Source organism: Vanacampus margaritifer, chromosome 9 (assembly GCF_051991255.1).
Source record: "Vanacampus margaritifer isolate UIUO_Vmar chromosome 9, RoL_Vmar_1.0, whole genome shotgun sequence".
In the NCBI taxonomy this organism is placed as follows: domain Eukaryota; kingdom Metazoa; phylum Chordata; class Actinopteri; order Syngnathiformes; family Syngnathidae; genus Vanacampus; species Vanacampus margaritifer.
Genome location: NC_135440.1, coordinates 19132752 through 19159625, shown reverse-complemented (window position 1 = coordinate 19159625; position 26874 = coordinate 19132752). Strand labels below are relative to the sequence as shown.

Below are 26874 nucleotides of genomic sequence, written 5' to 3'. Positions count from 1 at the left end.
AATCTAGTCATACATTCCCACCATTGCCTACACCTTCACTTATTCATCCAAAGTCAGCAGAACAGAAGAGGTCTGATTTATTCTTGTGGTCTGTTGGATGTGAATCAATCGTCCTCTTATTGTGTTGCCAAGTCTTCTTTTACTGGCTATAAAACATCTTTGACAGGATTTCCTCTGGGCAGAGTCAAGAAGGCTTGTTGAACATGGAGATATAAAAACAATTCAAACGCATTTTATATGACCTCTTTCCCTAATAAAAGTATTTTTTGGTGTTCACAGGAGCGTTTGGGATCGATCGCAGTTACAGCTACAGCGCCAGCCTTGGAAAATATTTCAACAAAGGTTGGTCATATGTGCGCAGACCTCTTGAAAGTGACATTGCGGCTCTCGTTTAGGACTCACTTGCACCCTCTAGAGGCACGGAGTTGTATTGCAAGACTTCAAATGCATGTTGGTTTTGAGTCATTTTCATTAAAAATCAACAATGGAGGGAGGGGAAGGGGTGACGATAAAAAAATAAATACTTACTTTATATACAGAAAAAAATAGATTTAAGAAAAAAATAACAAATGTCCAGTTTATTTTTCTAATCTGGAAAACAACAAAGAAGTCAATTTTTCTAAATCCTAAAGTCTTACATTTTTATCTGGAAAACTTTTTTGTTGTTGTTGTTGTTAGAAAATAATCAGAAAGTTGTGATCTAAAATAAACAGTATACAGTATTTTTATTCAAGAATAAAAAGTCGTGAATTATGTACTTTTTGGTAGGAAAACAACATATTTAAAATTTTCATATAGAAGACAATTTTTTATGAAGTTACAGTATTATAATTATAAAAAAAAATATTTTAGAATTTTATTTAGATTAAAATGTATCTCATTTATTAATATTCAAATGTATTCATTATTTTTAATTTTAATAAATTATTTAAATTTTATGTAATTATTAAAATACCAAACAATGCCAATTTGAGTTTAAACTTTTTGTTTTTTATACATTTTTGACTACAACAATAAAGATTTTATTTTATATATATATATATAGAAAGAAAAATAAATAAACATTAGATTTAAAAAAAAAATATTGCAATACCATTTTTGTTTTTGTGCCTCTAAATCCTGATTTGTGATGTTAATTATTGCTCCAGAACTGACCGAGGCGGCGGGGAGGGCGAGCAGCAGTTCGCTGAATAGCGAGAACCCTTACGCCACCATCAAGGACCTTCCCGGACCCCCCTTCTGCCCCCCCGAGAGTAGCTACATGGAGATGAAGTCGGCCGTCCCCCGAGAGCGAGCGTACACCCAAAGCGGACCCCCGCCACCCCCACCGCCGCCCTTCAGCGCCGCTTCTCTACGACGACGTGAGTGACAGACATGACAAATTATACAGGGGATATAAAAAGTCTACACACCCCTGTTCAAATGGGTTTTCTGATATAAAAAAAGACGACGGGAGTTATGAACAGTTCCAATTAGTATTCGGAAAATCTGCTTGAAAACAAAAACTGTCAGGAAAAGCCTATTAGAACATCCGAACTGTATTTGCGGTTGATTAGATTCACTTTAAATAGTGACAGGTGTGTGCTGAGTCCCATTTGTAATGAACTAACAGTTGAATATTTCTCCACCTGTAGAGCGTCAGCATTCTGTGGGCCACGCCCCCCAAGAGGACCTGCAGGGCCACTATGACCTCCCGGTCAACAGTCACATCCCGGGCCACTACGACCTGCCCCCCCTCCGCCGACCCCCCTCGCCCGAGAGAACGCCGCGCTGACCCCGCCGATGACGCCAACGCACGCGAGGTTCCTCAAACAGCCTCCGAGATGACGTACGCCCCCTGGTGGAGGACGCTGGTTTTTCACGACTGGTGAGGAGACGCTACTTCAGGTGGGACGCCGCACAAGAGGGGGGACTTGAGGGGGAAAGAAAAGACTTGGCGGGAGGACGTCAGGATGGTTCGAACCCTCTTCAGCTGGCTAATTTTTTTGTTTTTTGTTTACAACTTTGGCTGGTTTCCTCGAGTTTGTCGCTATGTCATGATGCACTTTAGCACAAAAATCCTTTGCTCACTTTTGAATATGGTTGTTTTCTGCAAACTGCATGTAAAAAAAAAAAAAAAAAAAAAAGTAATCATACAAGAGTGGAAAAACATTTTAAGGGAACAATTATTTGAATAGAAAAGCTGCATTTTTTACAAGAAAATATGACTATTATGACAATGTCAAAATTGAAAATAGTTGTCACTGCACAAAAACTTTTCTACATGAACTTGCCGGAAGCAAGCAAGCAAAAATAAATCAGACACTTTTTTAGTTCGTTTTTTTTTTTTTTTTTAACATTATTGCTTATCTTCCCCAAATTGTATGTTAAAAAAAAAGAAAGAATTTTTTTTTTTATATTCCTCATGGACTGACCAGTCAGAGGCATTTTCTTTACTCAACTGCAGAAAGTACCGGGAGCACTTTTTCCTTTGTCAGCTTTACAGATGCCACTTATACGCTGTTCAGTGTTTTGTGATCATGTATTTCAGGATGTAACCATTTGTTTCCTTTGTGTATATTTGTAAATAAAAAAAAGCCATCATAGGTGAGCGGTGTATGTCGTGTCCAAGAAAATGTTATCTTACTATGACAAAGTAATTGAGAAAAAAATGAAATGTCATTTCAGAAAAACTTCAAAAACGTATAAGATTACTAGAAGAAGTCAAATTGTATAAGAAAACTATAAATAAAAATTATTGTAGTTATTTGGGGGGGAAAAGGTCAAAATTTACAGAATAAAGTAGCAATGTAGAGGAAGGAAAACTATTTTAAAAATATTTATATTTAGCAAAGAAAGTCTTCGTATGTGAGCAGAAAGTCCAAGAATGCAATTGAAAATTTTTTAATAAGGTAATATTTTAGGAACTTCAGTCATAATTATAGTTTCACTAGAAATGAAATTATGTGCATAAGATTGCAATGAAAAATGTGACAATTAAGGAATGTAAAAAAAAAAAAAAAAAAAAAAGGGAAAATAAAAAAATATACAAATGTTCAGAATTGAATTGAGATCATTTTTATTTTATGTCCAAAAAGTCAAATCTGCAAATAAATTTGCAAAATTTCCGTTGTTCTTTTCTTGTACACATGGTCATATTTTGAGATGCAACCATAATTTTGTTGTATACTTGTAAATAAAATTTAAAAAAAAATGTGTGGTTTATTCATTAACGCCGCAACAATGAAGTAGTTCCTTTTTTTACATATTTGGAAAAGAAGCACAAAAATAATCCAACATTGATGAACATGGCTTCGATCAAGACAGACGTGATATATCAAAAAAGCAAGCATTTATTTCATTTGACATATTTAACTATAAATCTTTGCATATGTCTGGAAGGCACTTTAGGGGAACAAAATATCACCCCAAAAAAAAAGCATCAGGAGAAAAAAAACAAGCGCCATCAAGTATTTTTCAATAGGCGGTTGGCTATGCTTTCTTTGGTTGACAAGCTGCGCGATTACAGTACAAATGTTCCATCAAGGCAAAAGTTGCCAGAAAAAAAAGCATCAAGACATGATCAATGTGCAAATAAATGTTCATGTGTGGCACCGGGCACATACAAGGACACCCATTCCAAAAGTCGACAAATTTTAATATTCTAAGCACACACAAAAAAAAAACATCCTTTAAAAATTATTTTAGGAAAATAAAGTCAAGCCGGGAAACGAAAATAATGTGACATAGAAAACCTTTGCCCTGAGATTATGAAACTTTTTATCCAGGCGCGATCACAAATACAAAATAAAAAAGACAAAAAATGAATGTATAAATGCTTAGAAGCTAAAACGTCACCAATGTGCCTCATTGGTTTCACTTATGTATACACTTATACAGGTTAGCCTCATAGCTTTGTTGCTTAAGTCATATTTGAATGTTTTCAGAAAACAAGAACAAAAATCAATTTTGCAAGTACAAATATTGTGACAGTAAGTTAAAAAAAATATACTGTTAATTACGCTATTAGGTTAACAATATCAGTCAAAATGCTAAAAATTGTTTTCTTCCTGTTTTCCGAAAACATTCAAATATGACTGAAGCAACTAAGTTATTAGGCTAACAACACATATATATATATATATGCATAGTTCTGCTATTTTGACCCTTTTGCACTTTCTGTAATTCAACGCTCATCAATCAATGACTATTCTGAACTGTTGTTTTGTCAAGTTTATCATATAAAACAAAAATGTTTATTTTACTCTAATGTATTGCTATAAATAGCAATATAGGAGAAAGTGATGGTTTTGCCGTGATCTTGATTTTCTAAAGTTCTGAGCGGTGTGCGTGTGTGTTTGGGGGTTCACCATCTGTGCGTGTTGACTTTGGACAGCATTCAACATGAACCCCAGTTGAATTTGCCGAAATGTGCGTGTGTGTGTTTATCTGTTAGCTTTAGCACAAGCGCTAGCACGCATACAATAAGATAAAGTAAGTGGATTATACACAAGCAAGCTCCTGAAATCGTCAGGTGACCTTCAAGCAGCAGAGAAGTTGATGGTGAATATAAAAAATATATAATTATAATAAGGTGGTAATGAAGAGAGAAAAGAAAAAACATCCCAGCAGTGATGCTCAAAATTACGCAACAGGAGGCGGGGCCAAGTCTGCTTTTACATAATCGCGCAGTTCTCAGGCTTCATGCGACTCTGCAAGAAAAGAAAAAAACAAATCAACATTTGCACACAAAAATGATGAATATATTCAATATACCAAAATGAAGTTACAATATCGACACCTTGAAATATATATATTTTTTGAATGAGCCATTTGCATCATAAGGAGTTTATTTATGGGAAAAAAATTTGCACCCCAAAAAAAATACCAAAGCAATTATTTTAATAGGGTGATGATATGTTCATAGTGTACATTTTATAAAAAAGAAGAAAATGAAGGTATGTAAAAAGTACATATTTGGCAATAAGCAAGTGTAACTAACTGGGTTACCTCTCTGGGCATGTTGTCGGCCATGAAAAAAGAATGTCCCACGAGGCCTTCGGGGCCGCCGCCGCCGCCGTGGCTGCCGTGTCCGCGGTCCGACGTCAGGCCGCACGAGTCGCAGATGACTGTGCGGCTGCGGAGGTTGTACTCGTTCTCGCCGCTGGTGCTGTGAGCTCCCTGCGGGGGGCAGCAGAGCGCACTCACAATTTGCACATTCAACTTCAGAGTGAGGAAGAGAAAGATGTTACCATGTCGTCTTCATCCTCCTGGAAGAGGGTGCGGGTCACTTTTCTGCTGGCCATTTCCTGGTGGACAAGAAAAAAAAAAAGTCATGATGGTCGCAATGATGCGTTCAAGGACACTCGTAAATTGCAACACCCACACATTTTGATTGTGCTTTTTTTCTGTGGGTGGTTTCTTTCCTATATTGCATAGTATAAATTTGACAAAATTGAGATCTGAAAAATTATAATTTTTTCAAGAAAAAATATTAGTCAAAAAGATGATCATTTTCAGAGAGGAGATAGATGATAGTACTTTTTGAAAACAAAAAGTGTATCGTCTTGTGCTTCTATAGATTTGTTTTTCTCAAATTGTCTGGGAGAAATGTCAGATTTTGGGGGGGAAATATGAAAGGAATTAAAATGCATAATGCCTTAAAAAACTAAAGAAAAAGAAAACAAATCCGAATTTGAAAATAGCTTAATTGAAGAGAAAATATCCTCGTTGTAGAAGATATGTTGTAATAATATAAGAACTATATCAGTATTTGTACATGAAAAATGACTATTTTATGAGAAAATGGCTAACATTTTCAAAGAAAAATCATTTAATTAATAAAAACCAGGATTTGAATATGCAAAATAATTTTTGGGGGGTAAAATGTCAAAATCTTACAATTGAAACGAAAACTAAAATTTGAGACCAGTAATGTTATAGAATTAAGGAGAAATATATTTAAAATGCAAGCGATTAATTGTTTATATATAATTATAACATTACAAGAAAAATATAATTTTAGGTAAAATTAAGGGGGAAAAATTGTGGAAAACATTCACTGTTTTTGAAAGAAAAATGGCAAATATTTTACCAGAAAAAGATTCAGAGACAAAAAAAATTAAAATAAGCAAAATATCTGAATTGTCTGAGAAAAAAACATCTCAACATTGTCATTCCAATATAAAAGGCGAAGTCAAGAGCTTTTGTGTGCAAGTGTGTGACTTTCATGCGACCGACCTCTCCAGAGGCGCTGATGAGGACCGTCTGTAGGACGTCGCCGGTGCCCCACGAGTCCTGACTCTTCCACACCAGGTCTGTCGGAGGGGAGTGACTTCCACCGCCCGACGCAGCCCAGACCTGTGCAAAGGTTAGAAAGGTCGCACTTAGGAACAATCATCAAACTGCAGCCACCAAAAAATAAATAAAATGGCGTAGTACTGCTGCGGGATAATAACCTGGTAAAAAATAAGAGCAGAAAGAATTTTTCTAAAATATTTTTTCCACATGTATATTGAATAGACGGAAATTTTGTTTTGTTCTTATACAGTAAATAAAAGCAATTGAAAACCTAAGTCAAAGAGATCAATGATTTAACAAAAAATATATTTAAAAAAAAATAGCAATTACAGTTGCATTTTATTAGCCGAAAAAAAACATGAAATAAAGATTTTTTTGGGGCAATTTATTTATTTTTAAACAAACAACACTAACCACCCGAGCCGCCCCCACCAAACCAAAAAAAATAAAATCAGTATTAAAGATATTTTAGCAACTAAAAGACAAAAGAAAAAAGTTGAGCAGTAGCTTTTCGCACAAAAAACAACTACAGTAATTTTTGAACGACAAGCCGCTACTTTTTTCACTTGCAATCGACCCTGCGGCTAATACAAAGGTGCGGCTTATCCATCAGATCACAAGGGGGCGCACTATAAAGGAAGCAGTAGGAGAGACAGAACGAGAGTGAAAAAATGTGCGCCCCCATTATGGAAAATAAAGTAGCGGGAACCCGGTGCGGTAACATTAAAAAAAAACTGTGGCTTACAGTCGGGTGCAGCTTATATGTGTAACAAACTCCAGTATTCCCCAAATTTTGCTAGCAAAGCTTATAGTCCAGAAATTACTGTAAGCAAAAAATGCACTATTGATTTTAGAAAAAAAAAACAGCAATCAAGACTCTGTAATTTTGTAAGCAAAAAAATGCACGAAATTTATTTTTAGCAAAGGCAAAAAATAATAATAATACATTTTAGCAATAAATACATATTTTTAGAAATTAGCAAAAAATATCATTTAGCCATAACAATTCATTTTTTTATTTTTTGCAAAAAAAAGTAGCAAAAGTCGCTTTCTCAATTCAAGCTGCTAATAATAATAATAATAATGGATTGGATTTATATAGCACTTTTTTCTATCTAATCAGATACTCAATACTCCTTGTAAGCTTTTTCCATTTATTCTTAAGTACAATTTATTCTTCTTATTTATAGTTTATAAATATATATATATTATAAGATATTTATTTTATATCTTATTTTCCCTTCACATTTATTTTAGGCTTAAATGCTTTTGTTATCAATAAAAGGTGCATTTTGTTTTGTTTTTTAAAATAATAAAAATGTCTGTGTATCTCACGGTGACGGTGGCTCCGGCCTTCAGGGTGTACTTGAGTGGGAACTTGTAGAAGATGGCGGCACCTCCGCCAACTTGCCTCTTCAGCTGCCAGCCGGCCAGCGATTGGTCCTGCGGGTGACAAATGCTCGTTAGCATACACGACACCCAACATTTCCAGGAAATTGCACTCCAGCAAACCTCAGCTAGATCACGGTTTATCATTTGGTTATCGTTCCAAAATAACGCATACGGTTACGGTTGATCTTGAAAATCCCCAACTTTTAGGCGAGTCGCCATCGCGAGGGGCTCACCTCATCGCTCTTGTTGCTGAGCCTCACAAACTTCCCGTCCTGGTCCACCTCGTCCACGGTGACGCGGCCGCTGGCTGCGGCGTGCTGCATGATGCGCGTCTTGGTGACGGTGCTGCCGGCCGCCGCCGCCATGCTGGACGTGTCGCTGTCGTCGTCGTTGAGACGGCGCTTCTTGGCGACTCCGGAGGACGTGCGGCTGCTGGAGGTGAGGGCCGGCGTGGCGTGAAGCAGGCGGGTGTGGCTGTGGGACGAGCCCGAGGTGCGTGTCACAGTCACGCGGCCGGGTGTTGGGCTGGGGGATAGCTGCAACCTGAAGGAGGGGGCGGAGTCGAGAATCAACTCGCTGACTAAGGCGTTTTAATCATTTTGGATTTCTTATGATCATTTTTATTTCATTTTGACTTTGGTTTGAATTGTTTATTTTCAGGAAAGTTTGTTAATTTTGTATTAGTATTTTGGGGGGGAAAATGCTTTACTTAAGTTCTTATTACTTTACATATATGGAGTATTTGTCAAGTACGACGTGTATTATTTTTTTGAGAGGGAGGGCATTTAAGTTAATTTGTTAAAATAAAAATGATGAAAAAAATTGATGTGTTGAATCTGCTGCTCTCCGTCATTCACTTGAATTTAGCTCAAATATGCTAGCATTTGATTGGTTAGTGTTAGTCAGCTGATCAGGGGATCAGGAAGTGTTGTCGCTCTAGCTGACGTGTATGACGAGTAAAGATTAAATTAAGAATGAATGACGTCAACCGTGTCCCATTAACCACCAACGAATCCTCACATTAGACTATTGCTACTACGTGTATTTCTCGTAAGTTTCGGAGTATTTTCTCGCAAATTTGCTACTTTATAAACTCGCAAATTTAAGTGTTTTTTTTTTGTGTGTGTGCAAATTTGCCACTTTATAAAGCCACAAATTTGCCACTTTAGAAATAGGCAGATTTGCGAGTTTTTTTCTCGGAATATTGCCCCCACCCTCTAAAAAATAAAATTTGATTATATGTGGTCCTAATATGCAGTCAAACTCAAGTGTAAAATAAAAAAAAGATTTGATTTTATTTGAGATATTATATTTTTTGGGGGCGTACGCTCACCTCTCCTCCTCGCCCTCCAACAGCTTCCTGTAGGCGCTTATCTCCATGTCCAGGGCGAGTTTGATGTCGAGGAGCTCCTGGTACTCGTCCAGTTGTTGCTGCAGGCGCGCCTGCATGTTGGCCATATCGCGATCCTTGTCCTCCATCCTGCGCCGCATCAAGTCGCGCTCCCGGCTCAGCATATCCTCCAACTCGCGTACTTTTGCCTCGCTCAGGGACAGCTGGGCACGGAGAGGGAAGGTATATTCAGTATTTATTTCTATTGTGCAAGGTGGCAGTTGCCACTAACTTCCAAGATGGATGCATCTGTGCGTGTGCACACCTGTTTCTGCAGCTGGCTGAGCTGAGCAGTCATGCCCTCCACTCGAAGGCGCGTCTGTTGCAGCTCTTCGTGCGCGGCGCCCACCAAGTGGCTGTTTCTGTCAGCCGAATGCCGGGCGTTCTCCAGCTGACGAAGACGGGACGAGAGTTTGTGTAGGTTAGCGACTGCCGCTAAATTTGACATGTGGATCATATTGAAAGTAGTAGGGTTAGGGGTAAGGGATTAGCTGTTGTGGTTAGCATTAGTATTAGTCCTAAGGCTATGGATTGGGCTAGGAGTAAGCATGCGAGTTAAAGTAAGGGGTTAGCATTTGGGTTTAGCTTTTGTAGCAAGGGCTCGTGCTAGGGGTTTTGGATTAGTATTAGCGCTATGGGTTAAAGGCTAACGTTAAGAATTAGCATTAGCATAACCAAACTGATGCTTGTGTAGATCATATACACCATGGGTAAGCAACTGTTACTGTCAAAAAAGCCATTTTAGGCCAAATAAATGTTTGTACAATTTTTTCCTCCCACCATTTTGATTTAATTCAAATTTTTGGCAATTTTATGGACATTTTATGGTGATTTTCTGCTGTTCCACTTGACATTTTAAGGTCATTTAAAAATCTATTTTTAGTTAATTTTAAAAACTTTTTCGTCCGCCTTTCATCTCTCTTTGTGACAACTTACAAATTTGGACTCTGACATTTTTTTGAATATTTAACTATTCATTTTTAAAAATCTAAATCATTAATTAATTCATTTAAATAGTATTTTATTTATATGTAAATTTATGACCCCACACCCACCCAAAAAAATACTTTTTTTTTTTTTTGCTCCACAGGGAGCCACAAGAGAGGGACTAACGAGCCACATGTGGCTCCAGAGCCGCAGGTTGCAGACCCCTGATATATACTGTACATAAACACATACTGCTGTAAAGGCATACAAATGTCCCAGTTTGGACAGCAGGTGGCGCCATGGTGCAGTTTACCTTGGCATTATAAGTCTTCTCCAGCTCGGCTTTGAAAAGTCCAACCTGCTCCTCATGCTGAGTCCTCAGCTCAATCAGAGCCGTCGCCAGTTTACTCTCAAACTCCAGCTGCCGCCCGCTGTCGATTTCCACCATGCGAGTCTCGTGACGACGCTTGGACTCGCGGATTTCCTGAAACGCGGAAGGTACATTGAACACACATACAGAAAATGACAAGCTGGTAGCTAATTTGCCAGAAGCTGGCACCTCGTCGTAGATATTTTTCTGGAACTCCAGCTCCTCTTTCACGGTCTGCAGGCGGTTCTCAGCATCCACACGGCGAAGCATCTCGTCTTGAAGTTGACGACGTGCGTCTGCCAGGTCACCACCCAACTGAAGAAAGGAGAAGACCACTTCAGATTTTTAAAGTACTTACTCAAGTATTTATTAAGCACTTCAAGGTGAAACACTAATATTCCAACTTAAAACCCCAAACAAAAGCAAAATCTGAGGACAGTGGAACAAGCAAGTAATTTATGAGAAGTGCCACTAGGTGGAGCAATCGGACAACCTTATCTTCATTCATAATGAGCTGCCAGCCCTCACAGAGCATAAAAAAAAAGTCTGTTGTGCCCAAGTTTTGGTTACCTTGGCAAGCTGAGCCTTGAGCTCCTTGATCTCAAGCTCCTGGGTGCGCTTCTCCCCCAGGGCCGTACTCAGGGCGGCATCTTTAGAGTTAAGCAGAGCCTCCAGGTCCCGGAGGCGGGCCAGGGCTGCGTCCAGGTCAGACTCCTTTTTGCTGTTCCTGCCAAACACATCACCAACAACAAGATGATGATGTCACACGTGGATGGTTTTGGTGACTATTTTTTATTTTCACACCATTTCATCTCAAGTGCACAGTTACAGTTGAATAATGCAAGTGAACCATAACAGTGGATGGCGAAAACCTGCTGAAAGTGAGTCCTAATGTTTTGGTTGTTGCAAATTATGATTGTACTTAATGTGCAAAGAAAATTTTAATTAAAAAAAAAAACTACTTATGTGGGGGTTCCTTTCAGCAATATTTTGATAATACTGCCCCCCCCCAAAAAAAAAAAAATGTTGTACCATAACATTGGATGGCGAAAACCTGCTGAAAGTGAGTCCTAATGTTTTGGTTGTTACAAATTATGATTGTACTTAATGTGCAAAGAAAATTTAAATTAAAAAAAAACTACTCATGTGGGGGTTCCTTTCAGCAATATTTTGATAATACAGCCCTCCCCCCCCAAAAAATGTTGTAATGTGTAATAAGGAATAGCACTCTGCTGTACTTTATAAAAGTATTAATTAAAAATGAACATGAAAAATAATTGAAGAATCTCTCCAACATTCCAAAATTCATCACATTTGTTCCAAGTCAAATTTGCTACAAATGATTCAGTTAATGATTTTTAATGTGCAAGAAGTGCCCGGGGGTTGCTGGTTCTTAGTCTTTTTTTTTCCTTTTCATAATCATATGCTTGCTTTACACCGCATGACCCTAAACGCCTCACAGAGCTATTTTAACACATGTCCCACATGTCGCCATCAACACGCTGCTGCAATTAGCCATAAATTAGCCGGTAAGTGCCCATTAAGCCCCAGCTCCTCTGTGAGGAGAATTCATGTTTACCGCATTGTGTGCAGATAAAAAGAAGACTGAGGACGGAAACAAGCTCTCTGTAATTCTGTAATTTTGCTTCAAGGGGAAGCTCTTCATTGTATCTTATTACCGTGACTTAGTGTGGCTTTCACAAACAGTGCAGACATGGCAAAGAGCTAAAGAAGCTACGTTATCAAAAGGATAGCTAAATGCTAACAGAGCTCGACTGATTTTGTGTGTTTGCACAAAAGCATTTTGGGGGCGTGGGGGCTTGCTAAAAGTTTCAAAGTTGCTTTTGCTTTGAACAACAAAACAGTGGAATTTATTACACGACTGCCATTTTCAGAGCAGATGTTTGTACCAGACAAAATGTGCATGTCACAGTTGCAAATAAAAGCCAGAGCTGTACTTACAATTACAACTTTGCTGCTTGCTGCTCGCAAAATTCCCGTAATTCGTCAACATTAAGACCAGCTGACAAGTTGTAGTCAGATAAAGACGCTAACGTGTCTCAAGATGGCACAAATGACACCTTCTTTCCACTGACAAAAAAAATGCTAATGTGTGGTGCTAACAATGCTAACACTAATGCTAACACATGGTTGTATACCGGTAGTTCCTCTATAATGAGCTCACTGGAGACTCTGCATGTATGTTTTTTACTTCTTCTTTTTTTTAAGTTGACGTCATCACAAAATTAAACTAGCGACAGGAAACAAAACCATAACTAAGTCCGAAATGAAGGAAACGAAAACACTGCTATAAAATGTGAAGAACACATTGTAGCCTCCAACTTGTAATTGAGTTCAGGTTGCGGGGGGGCTTTTGTGTGGTTTTTTTGCACTTCCTATTATGCACACCCAGTGTAGTAACCGTTTCATTCATTATTTCCAATGGAGAAAAACTGACTGAGAAATCAACATGGTGCCCCGTGTTAGATGTAATGTTAATAGATGTGTCACTTGCAGTCACCAACAGAATGGACTGCATATGCCGTTGGGTTACTGTGTGTGTGTGTGTGTGTGTGTGTGTGTGTGTGTCCTTTGATGTCATGTACTATTTAGAGCTTGACTAGTGTTTGTGTGCGAGCACTTCCCGAAGGCAAGACAGCCTGTTTAGATCATCTAAGTCTGATTTGTGGAACAAGAGGGCCTCTGAATAAATAACTGTGGAATGTCTCACTCAACTGGAACGTTATGAGAAATTAGCCCACAAAACCAGTTCGACTTCGTCAAGATGAAATTCGGTGGATATATCCATCAGAACAGGACAAGTGTCAAGGACCCATGCCCAAACTTGAACAGGAAGTCAGCCATTTTCTCTTGAAACAGCCATTTTGGGACAACTTTTTCGAAGTTCTACTACAATTCTACCAAATTAGAAACACATATCCTAAAACAGATGATAAATTGCCACGTTTCTTTTGCGAACAGAACTCAATGTTGCCAATCATTTCGAAGCTTGCCACTGAAACGTGTGCATTGGCTCTTCTTAAATTGTGGTTGACGTTTGTCACCCGAGTGCTATGCCGCATCGTTCGGAGGGTAGAAGAGGTGCATTGTGGGAGAGTGTGAACAGAAAAAGGGGAAAGAATAAAAGAGGAGAAATGTGAGGAGCAGGAAGAGGAATGCGTTGGCTCTCCTCCCAGCCTCAGCGATGACTCACAGGCAGCTATCTTTGTCCACCGCGCCAGCCACAAATGAAACTCGCCACCAGGAAAAGAAAAAAAAAAAAAACTTCCCGTTTCCCCCTTCTGCCTCCCCGCTTCTACCAGGTTTGCTTTGGTGTTGCCAGGGTGACCCAACCCTCATCGTCAAGCCTGCTAGCATGAGCAAAACGTTGAATGCTAAGCTATGTAAATATTCAATTGTTATATAAATAAAAATATAGCAACACTTAGCTAATAATGATTCGGATTTAGAAGCAGGTATGCTCCACAAATACAGATTTGGCACTCACAATTTGGTGAGTGTTTGCATTTTTATGGAGACCATTTGTTACAACGAGGCACACCAGCCGTCACCTCATGCTTGGACAGCTGGACCAGGCCGGTACAGAGCCATCTTGTTTGCGCGCCATTTAGGTCGTGAGCAGCTGCTCCCTTGGGCACCAGGGAGGCAGCGTTACCAGCTATTCATCTCACACACACACACACACATCTGGTGAGCATGTGCGTGTGTGTACAAGCGTGTGGGTGGGATTTTCCAATGAGTCATCATCCAAGCATAGGACCAAAAAAAACTCAAATCTCCCAAATTTCGATAGATCTTTTGGTCCAATCACAGCTCAAATGTCTAGCTAGGCCTCTGACGCGGGAAAAAGTAGCAAAATGGAGGCAGTCACATGACCATCACTTAACTGTATGCGAGGAGGACAAACGCTTCATTGTGTGCGTGTGTGTCTACGGCAGGCAAAATGTGCTCACGATGAGAACAAATACCGTCGCTGTTTTTAGTTTCAAACAACCACCGCACGCCTCAAGCGTCGCAGGCTGCGACGGGGTTGGTAGACGGGGGGGGGGGGGGGGGGGGCTGAAAAAGAAGAGGTAGAGGAGTCTGGTTGCTGATAAAAAGAGGCGGAGCCACGCCTTTTGTTTGGGATGTCACCATGAGAAACTCAAGTCAACTTCAGCATTTATATGCAAACACTGTATCTTAGCAAACACTCAACAGTGTGCGCGTGCGTGTGCGTAATACGAGGCGCCATTGTGCCAATCCCGTGTGGTTTTGCAACGATGCAATAGAGAATGAGTCACGAGTCCTGACTCGTTTTACGCATTCACTATCGCCATGATCTCGTTTTAGTCTTATGATTATCATATCATAATAAAAATGTTAATATAGAGAACAGATCCCATCGAATTCACCACAAAGGAGGCGTGCAGGTTTAAAAAATAAAATAAAAAAATGTGGTGCTGATTTTTTATGGTGTTTTCCTGCCATTGTCCAACTAGCCCAAGGTGATGATTTTTTCTTGTGACCGCAATTAGTTTACACTCACTTACACAATAAAAGTCATGCAGGTCAGTACAGTACAATCAGTTAATTGTCAAACGCCGGAATGTGAGCACTCAATAGACGAAAAAACTAATCAATTAGTCAAGAAAATTCCAGTGGATAATTTTCCTTAAAGTCAAAGCTGGTGCAGTTTCCAACGTTGACTGAAACTAACCCGTCGTCCAGCGTTCAGATGGTTCAAATTAAAACGCATGTTACATAAGAAGCCAAAGTGAATGGAAACGCACCAGCTTTTTACCCACGGCCCACTGGGAACGTTCATCCGCCATCTTACAATGATTTACGGTGACTCACAGAGGGGCTGAGCTGAGTCCAAACTTCCATGGAAACTTCTATAAACGCTCACGCACACACACTCCCACAATATAAACTATCCTGCCAAGAACTTCACTCGTCACAAAGTTGTGGAGACCGAATCTCCTCATTTAGCCTACGTCAAACAAAAAGCCCTACAAAGAGAACAGCTATTGGACACATCTGCTATACATTTCCACAGTAGACAACAATCCCGTATTGTTAGCTTTAATAAGAAAAATACGACAAGCAGAGATGAGCGGGTCCTCGCGCACACCGTTTCAGGGCCGATCCTTAAAGAAAGCTTCACAAGTTAGCATCAACCTCAGATGCCTGCTTCTGACTGAGGCTCATTTGGAGAGCAAAGTACAAAACCGAGCAATCAAAAATGGCCGACTTCCTGTTTCATTTTGGACATGATTCCTTAAGACTTTTTTCTTGCTCTCTGTTTTGTGTTGAATGACAAAGCTGGTGATGGTTGCTAATTTTTCATACCTAAGTAAATAATAATGCAAAATTGCTGCTCCAAACCAAAATGGCTGACTTCCTGTTAAGTTCCAGACATGGCTGCGTGAGACTTTTTCATGTCTACCCAATTTAGTGCCACGAGGTGAAATTTTTTCCCCAACTTTTCAAGAGTCATCAAAATGATCGTCAAGCTTTGTCCTCATGCTCCGCCCACAATGTCGCCCGTGTGTTTAGGATAATTGTTTCCAATTGGAGTTAGTGAACATATGAGTCCATAAAATTAACAAAAAATGGCTGCTTCAAAAAAAAAGCGATAATGCCCTGTTAAATTTCGGAGCATGGGTCCTGTTTCCCGTTTCAAAAACATGTCTGCCCAAATTGATATGGATCAGATCCTGACAGTTTTATTCATTTATTTTGTATGAGCCCTAGAATTTGCCACCATTCGTTTTGATACACACGCCCACAACATTTCCAAAGTCCAAGCCTAAGAATTCACCTGCGAGCAGCTGGGGAAAATCGTTAATTAATTTTCGCCAATAACTTACATTATGTTCACGTGAGCTACAGAAAAAAACATGCAACATGATAAGGAAACTATTCCTTTGTTGCCTTTGTATTCACACTCTTCACATTCAAGCTTGTCCAACCATGTCGTGTTCATAAATCTTGTTCACGCCCTCCGCTCTGCCGCCGCGCCCTAAAACCGCCGCCGCCCGCCCGACTGACAGGTACTAGAGCAAGTAAATCCTTCTTGGTGAATGGCCAACTGATAAACATCAAAGAAGTTGACGAAAGGTTGACGTTGCCTGACATACACACAACTAGAAGCAGGGGTGTGATAACAATACAAAACATAACACCTTTCAATAATCAATCAAAGTGACTCAAGGCTCAGAAATGATCTTTTTAAACCTCAAATAAGTTTGAAATTAAAAATACTTGAAAACTGAAAAGTAAAGATAAAATGTGAGTGAAAATATTTCTATTTTTCAAATAGAAATCTTAATTTACCACAGAAACTTAAAAAAACATTTTTTTAAATTAGTTGTAATTTGTTTAAATATTGAAACTGATAGAATAAGGAATAGGAATATTTATCCAAGATGAGCTAAAATAGACAAGAGAGACAGACCAACACGTTACAAAAATTTTAATTTATTATTATTAAAACATTAAAAAAATATATTAATTTGAGAGGTTACTTCTGCGAATTTGGGACTATGATAAAATAATTAAATAGAATTTGATTTGTTTTTATTGTAAAAACTTAAAAGGTTTTAACATGCAGTTTAAATGCAAAACTTTCTTTAAAAATAAATAATAATAATAATAATAAATAGTTTTTTAATATTGTAGAAAATGTTTTTTTAAGTGAAATAGTCTGCAAAAAAATGTTCAAAAATTAGGATGAAAAAAAGAAAAAGATGACAAATTTCTGTTGAACAGTGAGCCATCAGCACACCTCTCCTTCCTTATTTCCATATTAAACAACCTTCAATGAGGAACCGTTAGCAGCAGCAGCGTGAGCTTGTGCCCGAGGGGGTCCGCGCGGCCCCAGCGCGACGCCTACTATTCAAGGGGACACATACTTTCCAATTTGTCCACACAAAGTCACTCATTCCAAACTCGCCCAATCAGATCAGCCCTGGTGAGTCACCACCGCTCAATCACGAGGGACTGCCGAGGCTACCCGGTCGCCGCGGCAACCAAACACAAAGCAGCCCAAGGCCTTGCAGGCTGTACGCATGGGGTGATTCCGGGCCACAACTGCCCATTTGCATGTCACAAGACTGAAGCGGATAACAACCAGTTTGCCTTTACAAAGACCACCACTGAAAATACAAAGCTGAGACGAAGAAGAAAAAAAAACACTTCTGAGAGTCCACTGTACTATATATAGCAACAGTTTCCCTTTCGGACCTCCACCCTCCTTTCCACTTGTGCTTGCACTGCTCCAAGACATTCCTCGGATGCCAGCGCTACCTGAGGCACACCCGGGAAGACGTTATTTGACGACATCCCACACGCTCTTGGCAAGACTCCAGACGACATCAGCCCAAACATTATCGCGTAGCGTAGCAAGCCTGAAGATGTCGATTTGTTTCTCGAATTTGGGCGGGTTACTGTAAAGTCTCAAAACTAGACGCATCTTAAAATGTCTGCTTCAAACCAAAATGTCCAACTTCCTGTATGTCCTCGGGCATGTGGTTCTTGAGTCCTGAAAACGTGAAAGGAAAAAGTCCAAGCCTTCTTACCTGGCTTTCAGCTCCTTGTACTCTTCCTTGACCTTTCCCAGCTCGAGCTGCAGACGAGCCCGCTCGTTCGCCACCTGGTCCAGGGTCTTACGGGCGTCGGACAGCTCGGCTCCATACTTGGCCTTGATGCCGCTGAGGTCGCGGCTGACGTACGACTCGGACTCGGAGATGCGCAGACGCAGGCCGGCGTTCTCGGACTCCAGCGAGCGCACCTTGTCGATGTAGACGGCCAGCCGGTCGTTGAGGTTGCACAGGTCCTCCTTCTCCTGCAGGCGGGTGATTCGGGTCGGCGAGCTGGCGCCGCGCGCGCTGCGTCTCTGGCTCGACGTTTCCATGGCGAAGGTTTCGGATCGGGTGGGTCACTGCGGCAAAAAAAAGATCATGTGGTCATTCTTTATTATTATTATTATTATTATGAAGTAGTTAAGCCAAACTTTTGAGATCAATTAAAAGATTTATTCACTGGTACAAACAAAAACTGAAACGACAAAGTGGTACCTTGACTTAAAGCAGTTACTGCATTCAGAATCAGTCATTCATTCACTATCTGCATTTTTATTTTAGAAAATGCATTTGAATTTTTAGGAAACAACCACTATATAAAAATCCCTATAATAGTGATTACGAAATGGAGACTGAGTGTAGAGTTCTGCACATAGCCAGCATGAACCCTGTTACACTGACAATGGAGACTTTTTTTCTTTTTTTAAAAGGAGTAAAAACTTTCCACAATCCTCCAGGCCCAATTCAATTAAACGCCAGTGCCTGTTATTCTTACTTTTTACAACCTCTATTATTCTACTAAGGAAGGCTGGACGCATTTCCTGGCTGGCTCCAACTTGTGTCCTCAAAAGACACATTCGGAATTTTTATTTTTTTTTAAATGGACAAGGTCATCTGTAGATGAGGATTTAGAAATAACTTAAATAAATTAACTAAATAAAAATCTGATATAATATTTGCACATTTAAAAAATATATATTTCATGCTGCTTTTAAACGTAATCATTCGAATCAGTTTTAAAAACTAATTAGCCAATCATTGAAAATATTTTTTTTTAATGACATTTGTCAGAAAAATATTTGCAGTTCCTTTTTAAATTGTACTATTTATATTAATCATTGAACAAAAACATGGTGACTGTAGATGTAAAGTCGTTTATTCTTCCCAATAAATTAAAAAAAGAATTAGAAATATATGAACACATTTTAAGTTACAATATCAAAATCACATCAACATCAAAATTAAAAGAACTGTATATGTTTAACGTATAAGTAAAATAGGTTTTTCTGTTAAACTGAAACTAATAAAACTAAACTAAAACAAAGCATTTAATATGATTCAATTTCTGGAGCTTGTGTTGGGGCAGAGGAGAAGGTGCCCCACAAATGATTAAATTGCGTGACGTGAGCCGTAAAAAAAAAAGAATCCTTTTGATCTACTCCGCTTGCTGGCAGACTTTGCTAACATTTGAATATCCGGTACAGCCCGTCTGCCATTTTAGTTAGAAGCCACGGTTACTTTATTTCTGCTATGTAGCCACCTAAAATGTTGATGATGCCCTACCGGTTTTTCTTTCTAAACTGCACCACTTGGTATCAATTTCTGTTTACTATCAAAGAATATTTGACATAACTAAAAGGAGCCTCGAGGAGGAAGTCCTAATTTGGGCGTGGTCCTGGCTGGGCGTTTATTGACATGGCAGTCAGCAGCAGCCTGGCAACAGGATTACAGCTAAAGTGGATTTTGTATTGCTGATTGCAGCAACTCGTTTGGTGGTTGTGGATGAATGAAAAAAAATGCTCTACTTGCGCAATGGCGATGACTGCAACGCTTGAACATGGCTGGGCCAAGTATGTTAGGCCCACTGAGCATTTATATTAACAGGAGTCCTGCAATATTTGTTGCATTCATTCAACTAAAATTGCTTCACTGACTTGTAATTTTTTTTTTTAAATAATAATAAAAAATAAAAAATACAATTCAGCTCATTTAATAATTTGTTGATTTATTAGAACAAAAATATATAAATATTAGGCAAATAAAAAGAATGCTTCACCGGATAATACATGGCGTATTTGTTGAATGCAAGAAAAAAAAAAAGTCAGTAAATATCGCGATAAGCTATAATTCCCAAATGTCATCTTCATTCTTCTGTATGACCTGTAATAATACATTTTAAAAAATCAACCATAAAAGCTTATTTATGAGACTGACAAAGACAAAAGTGAGTGACATTCACACTATAATTAGTTAGTTTTATAATTATAAAAATAGTCTCTTTCAGTTTATTTTGTTAATGAAAATGTTTTTCCAAGATAAGTTCTCAGGTTGTTTTTTTTGTGTGCATGTATTAAACATAATCACACGAGTCTCTATGGCAACAGCAGTCACACAACATTCAGGCTAGCAAGTTAACAGCTTGATTTTGCTGAAACCCACATCACTCACCAGGCCAAGCAAGCCCCGCCTTTTAAAGCCGCACACACTCAAATCACAGATACTACAGCAGAATGTAAGGATGGTGACGACTCCAAGTGAGCCCAATTAATAATAGCTGCACCTGGCACGTGCATGTTATGGTGTTTAATAATGAAAAATAATTTTTGATCCGATCCGATAGAATACTCAATTCTAAAAATATTCACTAGCTGCAGCCCTAATCGCAAATTATGAAATAAATGTATCAACACACGTCGCAATTCAATAACATCAACATTCGTGCTCTCTTTCTTTTTTCTTCTTATTTTGCCATTAAACAGGATATTCCAGTTGGCAAATCCGGAATCATTGAAGTGCTCATTGTACTTTTTACCCTGCAGTGCAACCACAGTAAAACGATGCCTTCAGGTACACCCTCATCAGCGCTATCACCATTACACACCAGGACACCCACTGCCGGGAAAAGTCCACTCGGAGGGGGCCTCCTAAGTGGGCGGCTAAACTTTTTGGCCACCCACCCGCCAGCCCCACTGACATGTGCACGCACACGCCCACATGAGCAAAGTCATGAGCTCTCTTCACACTCACTCAACATGGAAAAGTGCTCATTAATACAAAAAAAACGGCTCATTTAATACATCAGCATGCTCATTTAACGCTCTTCATGTACATGTGGAGCTTTTAACCAGCGCCTACTTTACAAATGATCCTGCTTTTTTTTTTTCCCCAGCTAAAAGTTGTTGCCGGCCTCTCCCGGGCCAAATGGAACACTCTTAAAAAAGAAAAAGTAAAAGAAGAAGACGCACAAGTTTAGACCTTACCTCTTCAGGGTTGCAAATGGAGGCAGAAGCTTGTTGGACGTGTGCGTGTGTGGAGGAGGAGGAGGAGAAAAAGAAGAAGAAGAGTGCTCGCTTACTGGTTATGCGAGTATGTGCGTGCGTGTGTGTGTGTGCGTGAGTCTACGCCTGGAAAACTGGACTGCTTTCCGGCTTGTAGGAAGGCAGGGAGGGACTGAGGGAGGTGACTAGGAGGAGTCAGACTAGACCGCATGTGTGTGAAGTGCAGCTGTTGGGCTTTATCTGCACTTAACCAGATAGCACACACACACACACACACACACACACACACACACACAGACAGACACAGTGACCTCAGCAGATGTGATGACACTAATCCGCCGCATCCCACTGAACGTCTGCAAATGTCTAGTACGGTGAAACCCTGTTTATCGCGGGGGTTACGTTCCAGACTCACCTGCGACAGGTGGAAAATCGGCAATGTAGAGCAACCAGACACCAAAATGTCCAACCGAATCGCATCATTTGGTTTAATAAACGTCTGCTAGCTTAATGCTAACATACAATACAAAGACACAAGTTAGCGACGGATGTTACGGTCATTCGAAACCTTCAATACAGAGCAGCAACATACACAAAAGGCTACTACACACAAACACTCATGAAACTGCGTTGATACAGTTTTGACACATCAACTGTCAACACTGCACATGTACTGAGGGCAAGAAAAAAATATCAGCATACAAATATCAAGATCATCCGTATTGGATGCTGCACTGTCAACACTGCTTAGCTATTGGTGGGACAAACTATCAATATTGTATCATTTGGCTTATTATTTATGGTTTGGGCTGATACAAAACAAACAAAAAAAATCTTTCCAGATGGTGTGCCACAGGGATATGTATTAGGGCCCCTTATGTTATATTACCACAAAATCATCAAGCATGAAATAAATCTGCATATGTATCAAATACAGAACTTTTTTTTTCTGTGACAAGTACTCAAAATATTAACATTCACTGGCCACAACATTATGTATCTATATTTAAAATAAAATAAAATAATAATAATAGACAATGCTCACTTCCTTAAAGACATCCCGTGTACACAATCGCCTGTATCCTCGTGAAAGACATTCTGGTGCTCCATTGAATCCGAAAATGGAGAGAGAGAAAAAAAATCCAGTAATTTGTGATATTCCAATCATGGATCCAAACATTCACACGTGAAATCTTCAAAAGTCTCAACGAGGAGATGTTGATTTTGCTTTTATATGGGTTCTCTCTCTGGGTGGAGTTAATGGAACCATGGAGATGAAAAGGACACAAAGACATGCATATTCGTGTGTGCTCATGTGTGTGTTTAGTTAAATATGGACCAAGACAGTTCGTCCTGGTTTGGTCTGGGGCAGGCCGAGTGGAAAGCATCAGTCACACTTTTAAACTTCCTCCTCCTCCTTTTCCCACTAAATTGGCTTTCCATGGAAGTTCTGCTGAGTCACACTGCAACTTGGACTGTTAGTTAGATGATCATCAAACATTGACGGAATACCTGCAATGGCTGCGTCAAACCCAAACAATTTCTGACATGGCTCCTTCAGATTTTACATGCATCCTAACCAAGTTTCATGTTGATCGGTCAAACTGGTGTCAGGAACTAGTTTTAGCATTTTAGTATTCACCCAAAATGGCTGTGTCAAAGCAAAATGGCCAATTTCCTGTTCAAATTAGGGCTCCGTTCCTTGCCAATTTTTGGTGTGATCTTTCATAATCGAAATGACCAAACAAATTTGTGTTCTCTAAAATTGGCATCAAGGAAGCTCTACTTTCTTTTCTCTCTGAAATCTATTTTTTTTTTTTATCTCTCTCTCATCGATGTGAATTTAGCAGTGCTAGCATGCGAGCTAGCAAAGTTAGCATGTTAGTATCTCTGCATTACTTCAACTACAGGCCATGTGATGGCAAAAAAAAAAAAAAAAAGGGTTTTATTGTGGTGTGTAATACTGAAAGATTTGATACATTAGCTAGACTCTAACATTTGTTCCATACAATTTTATTCCAAACAGTCTTTTTTTTCTTGGCTGAACTGATTTCAGTAGTTCGATTTTTTTTTTTTTTGGTCCAATCAGATTTCACCCTCTGTGTTGCTATGTCAATCTAATCTGCCCAGGGTCTTATAACTTCAACTAAATCGGCAATGGGACCGTTTCTTTAACTAAGCACGTTTCAGATTGGTCCTCATGTCAGCATTTATCCGTCCCGATTGGTTGGTCAGAGGAAAACTGTTCAAAAAATGTCACGATCTGCATGAAACGATCCAGTTGATCTAAGTGGCACAGTTATATTGTGTTTATTGTCAAGTATTAATACTTTCTATAAATGTGGCATGACAGCGACACTCGTCCATTCCTAATGTAAACTGTTCGAAAGTGATCCCAATCCAGCGCAGTTGACACTTTCTAGATTAAAGATCTGATTAGAGTGTTTGTGCGTGGAGTGACTTGTGATGTAACACGTCAGACGAGGCGAGACGCGAACACGAGTCGGGCCTGCAACATTCCAAGCAGGCACACCGGCAACACAAAAGGTGTGTCTGTCGTCTTTGACTCACTACATGCTCCCACACACAGGAATGTCAGCCTGAAATGTAAATTTCTGCTTAGAGAAGAAGAAGGGGGGGTTAATGAGCTGGGGCCTCACGCTTTGGTTTGGAAGCCTGACTTCCCAATTTAAATTTTTTTTTTTCAAATATTTGGTTGTACTGGTGGCTACACGATTTGTAGGAATCCGTAAAATTCCTTTTTCAAGGTCCTTTCTCCATGTCATTTTTTTTAGCTATACATTATTCTATATTGCAATAAAAAATATCACATTTAATATACATAAATATTTTGATATTATTCAAATCTTGCTATCAGTTTTAAAATGGCAAATTCTCCTTTGCACCAAAGCCAAAGAACCGCATTTGGGTACTGTGTTGAATCTTTCTTTTTTTTTCTTAAATGTACTTGTTACTCAAGTACAGTGTTTGATGACGCTTATGACATTCTCATTTCCATTTCCTGGCATGCAAATTTGTAACAGAAAGCTCGTTGTTCACATGTTAATAATTCAAAGAGGTGTATCTCATCCAAGGGAAGTCTTGTTACGATAGCAACAACTCACACACAGAGTGACATGTTATCATTGCAGTGTCATTTTCCCTTCCTGGGTGGGGCCGCCAAGCACGAGGGCGTAGCCTTTCAGGCACACACACACGCACACCGCGAGGCTCCTTTCCAACAGAGAAGGCCAACAAGGTCTCAAAATCACCGTTGCATCTTTTCGACAATACTTGAAAGCCAAATTTGTGACGTGTCAACACTTTACGATGGTCTACAGTCATGATCGGTTATCAATAGGCACAGGTATGGATCAAGAGGAACTTTTTGGGCATGCACACAATAGTTGTTTGACCTGAGGGAGGAAGGTTCAACATGCAGTGCAAACACTTAATGTATACATTATACAGGAGGAGGATGATGATGAGGAGGAGGCGGCCTTTGTGAGAATAAAACGGCTTTTCTATAGGGTCCTATTTGTATTTTGAATATTAGTGGGATCGAACGCATTTTAATTGTGAAAGTACAGCTCTCCTATAGATAAAGATGAGTTTCAAATACATTTTATTTTACATTTGTTTTATAGTTAATATTAGACATCAGTTATTTTTCTATTTTTATTTTCATTTTAATAGCATTTATTTATTGGTTTATTTAGTTAAGTTTAAATAAAATTTAACAAAAAAAAACATTATTTGTAGGGCCAGTGAGTTTAATTGGTCAGCCGATTTAATCAACCAATTTCAGCTACTTTAAAAAAATAAAAATAAATTTCCAATTAGTTTTCATCGGTTCTGTTATCATTTTTAATACTTGAATTATTTGTATTTATTCATTCATTTGGTAGTTTTTCATTTGTAGTTCAAGCGCTATATAAAAAGCGGTCCATTTACCATTTAGTAAATATTTCATTTTTCTCATTTTGTCAATATCATTGTTGTTGTTTTTGTGTTTTTTTTTTACACAGATTTGTTGCTTAAGTCTAGTTTAATATTTTTTAATTCATTCAATTATTTTAGTTTAATAAATTTTTGGTCACATTTATTTTTCTTTTTTCCTCTCACATTTAATTTAGGCTTTAGTTTTAAGTTTAGTTTGAGTTATTTTTTTAACAGATGTTTTCATTTTTTGGGGATTTGTTGGTTTCGTATAGGGTTTGAATGAAATGATTTTAGGAGATTGTATTCACCTTTTTTTCCTTTATACTTCACACTAGTTTTAGTAATAAAAACAAACAAACATTGGTTCAGTTGGATTTTTTTTACATGTTAGTTAAGTTAAAGGTATTATTAAGTTAATTTATTTATGAAATAGTTGTTAATTTCATTTTTATCTAGTCAGCTTTATTTTCTTATGTTTGTTGTTTAGGGTTTTAATTACTATTAATGAACGAACGAATGAATTAAATTACTATTATCTTGAGCAAGACACTAAACCCCAATTTACTCCCAGTGGACCTGGCAGCGCCTTGCATGGCAGCAGCCGACCTCTGGTGTATCAGTGTGCGTGTGCGTATGAATGGGTGAATCTGAGGCATAAAGTGTAAAGCGCTTTGGGCACCATATGGTGTAGTTAAAGTGCTATATAAAAAGCAGTCCATTTACCATATGATTTTATTTATTTCATGACATAATTTGTAGCTCATCTTTCTCTTTTTCCATTGAATTTACATGAATTGCTGGCGCCTCTGTGGCGCCCTCTGTCGATCATAACACAACCTACAAATTCGTCAAGCAGTTCCCTGGCGCCACCTAGCGGTTGGGGAACTCCACTACAACATTCCAACATTAACGCGATGAGGTCGCGGAGTTCATGACGTCACTCTAACTACACAACCTGCAAATTGAAACAAACTGCGAACACCAAAAACCCGCTGCACGTCCCAAAGCGGGAACCTTACCTGACTTTTCTCGAATCTTCCTCGGGATCAATTTACAAACCGACGTCCTTTCCACGCGTTTTGGCCGTCCACGCGTCCAACAACAACAACGCCGCAGTGGGCCCACTGTCACACAGCAGAAGAAAGCAGACACGCGAGGGAAAATCCCCGCGTTGAATCCAGGGAAGAAGAAGCCGCTTTAGTGCACACTGACTGCAAAAACTGAAAACACACATGCGGAGGGAGTGTGTGAGTGAGCGTGTCGTGGGAGTGGGCCTGCTCGCTAGCTTTGCTTAATTGCACAGTGCCACCTGGTGGACATAATTGGCAATCAGGGGGGTTATTGGGGGGCGGGAACCAGGTGCATTATTCATACTAAGGCGTTTCCGCATTCATTTCAGATTGACGAATATCCCGCATTTAGCGAGTAGTACATTATTTGATCTTCATTAGTAGGAAAACTTTCGACGTATTTTCCCCCTATATCGATATTTATCCATTATTTTACCTGTATTTGTTATGTATTTTAGACTTCAGGGGTATTTTTTTCTTATCGTTTTATTGAAATATTAAATGTTAGATTTTTAGTACACGTTTTATTTGTTAGTTTATTGTAATGTAATTTTTGTTAGTACGGTGGACCCCAAGTGAAAATCGTAAATGACACCAATTGATATGTATTGGGAATTTATTTATTTATCTATTTATT

The 26874-nt window shown here is 39.0% G+C and overlaps 2 protein-coding genes across 4 annotated transcripts in view; one reads left to right on the top strand and one right to left on the bottom strand.

Annotated features, from left to right (window-relative positions):
• Window positions 1–2910, top strand: part of pear1 (platelet endothelial aggregation receptor 1) — a 50204-nt gene extending 47294 nt beyond the window's left edge. For both annotated transcript variants that reach the window (XM_077574878.1, XM_077574879.1), the window contains 3 exons: window positions 280–342; window positions 1149–1361; window positions 1635–2910. In XM_077574878.1, coding sequence (XP_077431004.1) covers window positions 280–342; window positions 1149–1361; window positions 1635–1774 — 416 coding nt within the window. In that variant the 3' untranslated portion in view covers window positions 1775–2910. The remainder of the gene's footprint in view (window positions 1–279; window positions 343–1148; window positions 1362–1634) is intronic.
• A 124-nt stretch (window positions 2911–3034) lies between these two features.
• Window positions 3035–26483, bottom strand: LOC144057385 (prelamin-A/C-like). 2 transcript variants are annotated; one of them, XM_077574880.1, is made up of 13 exons: window positions 26187–26483; window positions 17945–18306; window positions 10929–11085; window positions 10548–10673; window positions 10302–10472; window positions 9327–9452; window positions 9005–9225; window positions 7905–8214; window positions 7615–7722; window positions 6220–6339; window positions 5232–5288; window positions 4990–5160; window positions 3035–4691 (listed from the first exon to the last, which is right to left on the bottom strand). In XM_077574880.1, the coding sequence occupies exons 2-13, from the start codon at window positions 18277–18279 to the stop codon at window positions 4656–4658; spliced, it is 1938 nt and encodes a 645-aa protein (XP_077431006.1). In that variant the 5' UTR covers window positions 18280–18306; window positions 26187–26483; the 3' UTR covers window positions 3035–4655. The 2 variants fall into 2 exon arrangements, with proteins under 2 accessions (XP_077431006.1, XP_077431007.1); XM_077574881.1 differs by lacking the exon at window positions 26187–26483 and adding an exon at window positions 21208–21367.
• Window positions 26484–26874: the final 391 nt, after the last annotated feature.